Genomic DNA, 10,368 nt, shown 5'->3' with positions numbered 1-10,368 from the left:
AAAAAATTGAAAAAATTTAATATTTTTTAACAACTATTTTAATTAGTGCGCAGATTGAAATTGATTTTTTACGCTTCTGCACATGGCATCAAAAGCGATGAAATGCCACGCATTGATGCCATTAGAGCACATCGCAAATTATCATAACCCGAAAACGCGGTTGAGAGCAAACCGTAAATATTTAGCGCAGCGATGGAGTTGCGCGCCAAAGCACATCACTTTTAACTTCATAAAGACCACGCCTTATTTCCAAAATCGGACATTCAAAAAAGTTTTTAAAAAACAACCGTTGAGAAAATAAAAGTTTTTTTTTCTGGCTCAACATTTTTTTTTTTTTTTTTTTGCTTATTCTATCTATTCCAGTGACTAAAAGTAGTACTTTTAACTGAAGGAAACAACTCCATTGAGAAATTGGTGTGGTCGACAAATTGCTGGCTTCAATAATTTTATTTTGAATACCATGTTGCTTTGAGCTAACCCTATGCAAATAAACGTTTCCCTACTCTTCGTTTACGTATGCAAAGGAAAAAAAAATCGGGCTGGCATTGGAAACAAAAAAATTGATGCCAATGGATAAAAATCGCCAATTATCCAATTTTCGAAATCTTCTCGAATGAAATGAAGCAACAAAACTCGATTTATACGTAAAACTCCTGTGTGAACAATGTTATTTATAAAAGCTCTATTATTATTGAGTAAGTTGCTTCTTCGTCATTAGAAATATAAATTTCCAAGTATCAAATGAACGAACTCGTGGCAACATATAACTGTCCATTCAAAAACACTGGGCGTCGTAATAATAGAATTTTTTTTTAAAAAAAGGTCGACCTTGTGATTTGTTTATGGTTATGGGCAGTGCATAACTGATGTCACACTTTTCAACATTTTTGACCCTCTCCCCTCTCCGTCAGAATGTTTTGCACTTCACCATACCCCCTCTTCCCTTTGTCACATGTCACACTGTTTTTCATAAACGTTCCTATTATAAAAAGGATGGATGTCACATTCTCCCCAATGTATGCCCCTCTTGTCATGTCTTTCCTCTCCCTTGTCACAAACTGTTACTATTTCGTGAACCCCACCTTAAAGTGGGACTTCATTCGTGGACTGCCCCTATTTTGTGGCAACCGTGTGCAATATGCATTTCTATACTCTTAGTTTTCGTATGCAAAGTAAAAACATTTCTCGAGCTGCAATTAGTGCCAAAAATTTGGCGCCAATAGATGAACAGCGTACGCCAATTTAACAATAATCGAATTCTTCCCGATTCTGCAAAACTCAGATTATACGTAAAACTTCTGCATGAACAAGGCTTCTTTTAATAAGATTAATATTATTGAGTAAGTTGCCTTGACCTCTGCCGTTAGAATTATTAAATTCCAAACAGTCAAATGAACGAATCCTACTTGCTACATTAAAAATTGTCCATTCAAAAACACTAAACGTCGCAATAATAGTGTAATTTTCTAAAAAATTATGTTTGTGATTGTTTACGGTTTAGAGGAAAACTGACAAATGCACTTTTCAAAATTTATGATCTCTCTCCCCTTTGTCGCAATGTGTCATATTTCACCATAACCTCTCTTCCCTTTGCCACATATCACACTGTTTTTCATAAAAGTTCTTATCAAAAAAAAAAAAAAAAACTTGATGTCCCGGTTCTCCCTATTGTATGTTCCTCTTGTCATTTATTTCCTCCACCTTGTCACGAACGGTTACAACTTAATGAACTCTACTTTAAAGGGGGGCTTAGTTCGTAGTTAGTTCCTTGCAAATAGACATTTCTGTACTCGTTTTTTACGAATGCAAAAGAAAAATATTTCTCGTCCTGGCATTGGTGCCAAAATGAATAAAGTTCGCCAATTTCACAATTATGGAAGTCGTTCCGAGAGAAATGATGCCGCAAAACTCCCTTAATACGTAAAACTTTTGTACAAACAATATTTTTCGTAAAAATAGGCATGATCTTGCCGTTAAAAATAAAATTTGCAACAGTCAAATGAACGAACTCTACTCACGGCAACATATAATTGTCCATGCGAAAGCACTGGACGTCGTAATAATACGCCAATTTTATCAAAAGTTTCACCTTGAGATCTGTTTGTGGTGATAGCAAATGCAGGTATTATTGGGAACTGGAGCTGAAAGTCGACCCTCACTCCGTAAAATAATTTATTTAAATACTAGTTATACCCGCACGGATTTGCCCGTAATAGAAAAATTAAAAGATCTTTTGGTTCGCCTGTATATTTACAAATAATGTATGGTGAATTTTCTTACAGTGTATTAGTTCTTATGTTTCACCTTTACAAAGAACAAATACAAATTCAACAAAACTTCAAAACTAGTTTTTATTTATTCACAAATGATGTATTTAAAACATTTTTTTATTCACCGTCTTCACATTCAAGAAATAACAAGAAAACAATTTTTTTTTCTTCAGCTCCAAAAATCAAAAATGCCATGGAACTATGCAAATACATATCGTGTAAATTATTTTGAAATAAAAATGTAAATGCATTTTTATTACTTAAATGTTTTTCACCGGTTAAAAGGAATGATTTTTTTCTTGGGTTGTGTTTGTGAGGAAACCTTTATCCAGGGATGCATACAAAATTACACTTACATCAATATTTCACAGTTAATTCATTGTGTATATGACTTTTAATTCCTGAAATATATACATAGCAAACTTTACCTCTTATTCAGCCGTTCATTTTGCACAAATTAATATGCTAGGAAAAAATTGTAAACATTCAAAATGTATTTTCTTCAAAAGTTTTAAGTAATTTTTTCAAAACTAAGTTTTAATGCACAAGAAAAATTGAAATTCTTGATTAAAATACGATCTAATGTCTACGTAAGCGGAACTCAAACTTCGAATCATGGACCATTTTCAAGTATCGAATATTATGATGAAAAAAACGAACACGTCTACTTCAAAAACAGAAAAAAAAAAGAAAAAAAAAACTTAAAAATCCATCTAAATTATTATTTGTAGATGAATGCATTCACTAATTGGCACTAATCTCTCTAATCGCCACTTTTGAGAACCGCTACAAGAAAGGAAAATCATTCTTTGCTTAATTTTTTGACTTCATAAAACTATTGCTTAAAAATCTGTAAACTTAGTAAACCATCCAAACAGAACTTAAAACTCAAATCAAAATAAAAATCAAAAATCGAAGTCCATAAAGTTGTCAAATGGGTGCCTTTAAAAATGCTTACTTTAAAATAAAAGTAACTATATTTTTAAACCACTAACTTAGACCAAATTAAATGACGTTCTGAATCATCTTCGTCATAGCAAACAGCTATTTCAAGGATTTAACAAATTTTGCCGTTCATTTCCAATGATAAGCTACTTGGCAAACAAAGATTTCAAGGATTTATCAAATTTTGCAGTTCAATTCCACTGGCAAAGTACTCAAAAGATTCGCTGGTGGCTGGAATTAAATCGGTAACAAAAGAAAAGTAGCATACCTTAAACTCTAACAGGAAAGTAGGTGACGAAGAAAAACGTGTTGCGCTGTTATGTAAGTTTCTTTGATTTTTCAATGACTTCTACTTCGAAAATTATTCATTTTGTTTGAAGAAAATCCCCCCCCCCCTTTTGGCTTTATCGAGATTATTAACTTTAAAACTGCTACGGTGTAACTAAACCTTGAAACAGTTGTTAGCTATGATCGTCAATATTTATTTGCATGTAATTTGCAATTGGCTAAGTACTTACCAACTACGCAACATGTGGAAGAACAAAATGTCACTTGTTTTGGATATTTGCGTTACGCTGGATCTTCGTTTGGATTTTGCACTGATTTGCTTTACAGAATCAGTCACCAAATGAAAAGTACAGTTTGCTCACCGTTTGGGTTCGAATATGTGCTACTTGCATTCGTTTTTACATTTGAGATAGTGAGAAGCAAAGGGATGTAAGTGGACAGTTTCAAGTTGCGAGTAAAACACGTTTAAAGTTTCGACCCTAGGTAGCCTTCCCGTGACACGATTTTCCAAATCATGCTGTGTAGCAGCACTTACCAAGGCTACCAGTATTATTTCTTGCCCCAAGATATAGGGGAGGTTCACCTACCATTTGTACTGGTTATCTCCAAATTTTTTATTTTGGCACTTACATTCCATTGCTTCTCACTGCTTCGTTTGTGTATTTGTCGATTCATTTTTGGTATTTTCTATTTACACTTCTGTTCTGTTTTTTGCAATTATCTTTTTAAAGTCAAACATCATGTTCTCCGAACTTTCTCCCTTAGACGTTCATCCACAATTGTTGAGACTGCACATTTGGTGAGTACTCACTTTAGCGTTTCTCATTTAACAATAAACATTTCTACACAGCTCTAGAATTGCTTAAGAAAAAAATGATTGCAAGCGTTTTCAATACATAAGCAAAAACTAAAACTCGCGATGAAATTTTATGAAACATCATTAATGGTTTCAATGCAGATTTAATAATGAACAATGTTTTCCGCAAAAGTAATTGAAAATGTAGGATTAGTTTGGATCACTGAACAGTTGTCTCTGGTAAGCAATTTTGTATTACCCTGGATACGCAATAAAACCTTTTATGAGCTAAAAAGTTGGACAAGTGAGAAAATGATATATCGCAGGACTTACAGTATTTCATCTCCGGCTTTGTTTGTGCTTTTCCCTTCTTTTTAATAGGTTGCAATTGGGATGTGTCTTCTAATATTCTATTCTTCGATGCCACACGAATGACGGAATGAAGATTAGGGGAAAACGATAGATCTTCTGTCCTACTATTATTTATGCTGTCCATCCTTGTACTTTTAAGACAATCGTCTGAATCCGATTGCTCTTCATTCTCAGTTTTGACAACAACGTCGGGAAAAGGTAAACAGCTATCTCTTTCTTCTATACCGCTTTGATTATTCATGTCAGTGTTTGTACTAGTAGCTCGTTTTGGCACTGAATTATGCGAAGATACACTCCTAGAATGATCAGTTGAAGAATTGGAAAGGTCCTCACAAATTTCTGGTTCTTTCTTGACTGAAGTTTTGGCTTCCGATGATATTTTATCATTATCGTCCGTTTTTGTGCTACGACAAGCATTTGTTTCAGCTTTCGAAGTGAAATTATGCTTTATTATTGACACGTGGTTCATTTCAGAATCTTCGGTGTTTTTGATAGATGCATTATTTTCAGATTTTGGGGCTACTGGCTTGTTGTCTTTTATTACGGTTTTGTGTTTCATGTCTGATCCAATATTCTGATGGTTTGAAGATGGCCTTTCTATCTTTACGTCTCTTCCTGGGCTAGACGAATCCTCATCGCTGCAATCTACAGGACGTGGTAGAATTGGAACGCCGCTTTCGGTGATGACTGCTGAAGACATGAATTCATCAATAGAAGCATTGTCATTGGTTGCTATATGTTCACACGCATGAGTTCTCATCCCCCGAAGAGTGTTGCCTTTGTAACCACAAATTAAGCAACGGAATCCTTTGAGCTCACTATGTGTCATCAAGTGGCGACGAATGGTCTCATACGATGAGCACGTCGCCTCGCAATAATTGCATTTCCATTCCTCTGGACCACAGAATGGGGAATCTAAATCATTTTTGGGACTACTGGGATCATCGGCTTTTTGAGCTGCCTTCGACATGACACTGTCTGGAATTTTGATGCAGTAATATGTCTGATGGGCATTGAGGTTGTCTGACGTGCTGAATTTCACGCCACAAGCGTCACATAAATAAATAGCTGATTGAAGTGACTTAACAGACGCTCGATATTGCTCTGCAGGTGAAAAATCTAATCTATTTTTCAGTGCTCCTCCCTTGGAAGAGTCGTCACTCGAATAATTTTGATTAGTGTCATTCAAGTTACTATGGTTACTGTTGTTATCATCACTAGACTGTTCGGCTGCCGCCGCTGCTGCTGCTAGTGCAGAAAGCTGTCGTCTTCTGTATGCACAATAATGTTTCTTATGAGCTAAAAAATTGTCATACTGGTAAAAAACTATGTTGCATTCTTCACAAATGTTGTTGCCTTGCTTCATTAATTTTGGTGGAGCCATATTGATGGGGTTGGAGCCCCCAGGTTTGTCTCCTCCTAAAGCGGCATGGAGAATGGGTGGGAGAGGAGATGCTTTGTCTGCAGCCACCAGCGATTGCCTGGACATGACTACTGATGTGAAACAGCCATCGTTGCTGTGACAACCAGAAGGTGATTCTCTGCCATGCAAGGATTTTATCACGGACCTCACTGGAGAAGATTCACTTGCATAAGGCGGGGATACAGAATGTCTGTCGGAAGCTGATGAATTTCTTCTTCGTTTCGAAAAACGACTGAACTCTGAGGGAACAGTTTTTTTCTTGAAGCTCAAGTCTAACGGGCCATCATCTAAATCATCGGAATTCGTATCCTGTAAACTAGAATTTTTCAATGTTTCGGGAGAATGTAAATCCTCACTTCTGCATGTTTTCTTGAGGTTTAGTACATCTCCTTCACTCATTTTACGTTTTACTGCAGTTTTAGATGTATGTTCTGTATTACTACTCGGCATTGCCGGATGACTTGTTTTGCGATAAGGAGTGTTTTCTTCTTTAGATGTCTTAAGTGGTTTATTTGCAACTGTTGGCAAGACCATTCCAGGTCCTACTGTAGGCAGAAAGACATTGTCCGGTACTACTAGTCGTTGTCCACTTACTAAAGAACAGGGCAGTAAGACTAAAGGATCTGTTGAAATTGCGGCGTAAATCGCCTGAGGCTGAAACACAGGTGGCTGGGCAATAGCTGAATTATTCATTCCTCCTAAAATCACAGTGTCGGCACTAGGTCTAAAGGCTGTTGGAGGGAATATGACATCTGGCTGGGGCGGTGAAAGAGGGGGTACATTCTCTGATTCACCATCGTGCCTCGATTTACAATAGTATTTCTTGTGCACCTTGTACGTGTTAACAGACATAAACTGGATTTTACAAGAACCACAGAAAGACCTGGGGTTGGCTGTCATGCACGGAGCAGTAACACTGTCACATTGCGATGAAGGACTGCTTGTCGAAGGTTGCTCAAAAGTTTTATGGGACAACAAGTGATTTTGATACATGCCATACTCTCGGCTGATGAACTCACAGTTAGGGCACCGGTAACTGATTCCTTCTTCCTTCATCAGATTGCGCATTTGTTCATCGTCAGAAGGTTTGTGGAATCTGTTGGAAACTGCTGCTACTTCATGCTGTGCTCTCATATTTTGGTCATTCATTTCATCTGAAAATAAAAGTTTCCATTATATTTTCGGCGTTTAACACATGATTTTCCAACATTTTGCTAAATTTAATACTCATTTATATAGATACATTTAACTACACGCAGCTAGATTGATAGGTATAACTTGTAATCACAATAGTAAGACGAAATTTCAGCTGTTTTAGGGAAAGAGATGTTAATAACGATCCTGGTACATACTACTATACGACATTATTAAGAAATACTCACAATGAAAGCCTACCTATGGTTTGAGCTTGACACGTGTCTTACTAAAGACTAAAAAGTCTTCTTACATTCCTCAGCATCTCACTATTACATTAATAATATAAACAATAAAATGTATTGAAAATTTCCATTATTTTCGAAACCATTCTTGAAATAAATATTTTTTCGTCAATATATTTGTCATTTTGAATCTGAATGTTTAGAATTTTTACGTTATTTCATAGCAAGTAAATTGGGACATGTTGTTTTTCTTCTTTCCTTTCAAATTTAAAAAGTCCTTAAGTCATCTTCTCCACGTTTTGAATAATAAATTTAGACATTTTATTTATGAAAAGTAAGTTTACTGATTTCATATTCATACAATTAGGTAACTGAAAATTTGGCAAAATAGATTTTTCATGTTTATTGAAACCTTTTGTTCGGAAAAAGACATAAATAATTTTAATTGAATAAAATTTTCAAATGTCAGTTTAACAGAAGTGAAATAACATTGAATCAAATTTTTACATTCATCAAAAATCGTGAAAAACTTTTAATTTGTTGGGTTTCCTCGAAAATTGTGAAATGCAATTGAAAATAGTTGAAGCAAACTTAACTTGGCTGAAGGCTATGTATGCAGTAGAGTGGTTCGAAAAAAAATTTATTTTTTTATTTCGGAATCGCGTTACCTCTCAAAAGTTGTAGTTTGGTATCCTCAATTGGGGAAAAATGAAAGAAAATATTCTAAGTTGAAGTCTTCAGTGAAAGTTTGAAAAAGCATGCAAAAAATTGAATTTTTCAAAAAATAATAAAATTAGTTTATTTATACATTTTGGAAGGACAACAGCAGTAAATTGTCAGTATGTAGCGTTGTTTGAACTTAAAAAAATATTTTATAGCTGACGTGTGCTGACAATTTATGGCTGTTACATTTTGAAAACGTACAAAAAAAAAAAATAATTTTTTAATTTTCTGAAAATTTCAATTTTTAACATATTTTTTCAAAGTTTCAGCCTTATGCGCGAACTGAAGATTTCAACTTAGGAATTTTTTTAAGTTTTCCCGAATTGAGAATGCCAAACTACAACTTTGGAGACGTAACACCTTTCCGAAATAAAAAATTCGATTTTTTTCGAACCACCCTACTGCTTTCGAACCACCCTTGATCCTAATCAAGGGTGCACTGGGGGCGTCAAAGAGGGACCCAACCTTGATTTCTGAAGGGAACAAAAAAACGAAGGCGCACAGGTTCGAGTGCGTGGGAAAAAAAACAAGTAGGCACATAAGTTTTAGGGCGGAAAAAAAACAAGTAGGCACATAAGTTTTAGGGCGGAAAAAAAAACGAAGGCGCACAAGTTTAAGGGCGCAAAAAAATAATAATAAATTTAAAAAATAAAAATAATAATAAAAAACCAAAAGCTCACAGTTTCAAGGACGCATAAAGAAAAAAGAACTACGGCGCCAAAAAAAAAAGAAGGCGCACAGGTTCGAGGGCTCATACCGTCCGGCGGGTCAGTCTGCCTCTGATTCTAATCACAGCATTAAGACGCTGCCACAGCTGGGGTTTGCCCCAAATATAGTTCTAGTATTCTCATCGGGAATTTATGGCGAAAGATGCAAATATAGTTTTTATTAAAGTATTTTTGTAAAAACTTCCATGCATAGAAGCTAGCCTTATTATTATGCAACGGATTAAAAGCGTGAAATCTGAATAAGTTGATGTTCGTTTGATTTCGTTAGGAGCTGGCGTTAATACATTTTCAAAATAAACCTCATTTTCCATGTCTGATCATCAGTCTGAAATTGCCGCTTGATAAACTTTTGAAAGAGTGATCATTTTGCAATGATCTAAAACCTTCCACTGTATGACTTTAATATGATTTCTTCATGAACACGGCTTCAAAAAAAGAATATTACTCGAAAAATCTAAGGATACATAAAACTGGGGGAAAAAAAATCGCCAATACTGGGAAACAAGTGAACTTGCATGATAAATTATTTTACCCTTATGGACTGGGGCGTATCCAAGGGGGAAGTATTTGGGATTATATCACCCTCCGAAACACAGGACTATTCTTCTTTTCACCTTAGAAAAGGACTAAAACTAATCGCTATGTATTTTCTCTTTCAGGTATTAAATAATAATTCCAAACGTTTGGTTTTTGTGGTTGGCACTTATGTTCGAATATCTGATTAAAAACCGAATTAAAAATATCTGATTAAAATTATCGTATCAAAAATATCAAATTTGGTTCTAAAGTTGTGTTTGAGACTAATTTGATATTTTTTCTTTGTAATAAAAACCAAAAAAAAAAAAAAAAAAAAATTTATACATAGTTAAACTTTTTTTTTGTTTCAATATGTTTTGCAAAATAAAGATGTGTATTTTTAAAATCAAAGGAGTATGAGATTTAAATATTTTTTTAGTATTAAAATTCTTAGCTTGAAACTTTAAAAAGTTTTATAAAGACCCCCAAACTATGCGATATGTCGGGGAATGTAGGGCAAAGTGTAATGGCGAAATCTTTACTCTGCTTTTAGCGCCACCTATCTGGTAATATTTTAATTATGTAGTAGTACATGTAGTCTATTCCGGTCAAAAAAAAACTATTTCTGTGAATAGAGGAATATGAAATTACACGCAATTTTCAAAAATTGATACTCACATTGCAATATTTCGTTGGAAGTATAAAAAAAATTTTTAATTATAAAATGATAAAGATTTTCTTATAAACATGTAAAATTTTTATTGAAAACTTCTAATCATAAGTGCAGTATTTATCTAGTTAATATTTAACTTATTTGTATTTTTAATATTTTGTCCAATTAGTCAAGTAAATGCGGGGCAAAGTGAAATAGCTTATTTCGTTTACTCACTCAATCATTTACGAAATCACTTACATATTCATTTATTAA

At 34.5% G+C, this 10,368-nt stretch overlaps 1 protein-coding gene across 1 annotated transcript in view; it reads right to left on the bottom strand.

The window, feature by feature from the left end:
- Positions 1–2,358: 2,358 nt before the first annotated feature.
- Positions 2,359–10,368, bottom strand: part of LOC129220691 (zinc finger protein ush-like) — a 101,770-nt gene continuing 93,760 nt past the window's right edge. Inside the window, exon 5 of the mRNA XM_054855120.1 lies at positions 2,359–7,248. Within this exon, the coding sequence (XP_054711095.1) occupies positions 4,520–7,248 (2,729 nt within the window). The 3' untranslated portion in view covers positions 2,359–4,519. The remainder of the gene's footprint in view (positions 7,249–10,368) is intronic.

The sequence above is a fragment of the Uloborus diversus genome, chromosome 4 (assembly GCF_026930045.1).
Source record: "Uloborus diversus isolate 005 chromosome 4, Udiv.v.3.1, whole genome shotgun sequence".
In the NCBI taxonomy this organism is placed as follows: Eukaryota; Metazoa; Arthropoda; class Arachnida; order Araneae; family Uloboridae; genus Uloborus; species Uloborus diversus.
This window is presented reverse-complemented; position numbering and strand designations above follow the sequence as displayed.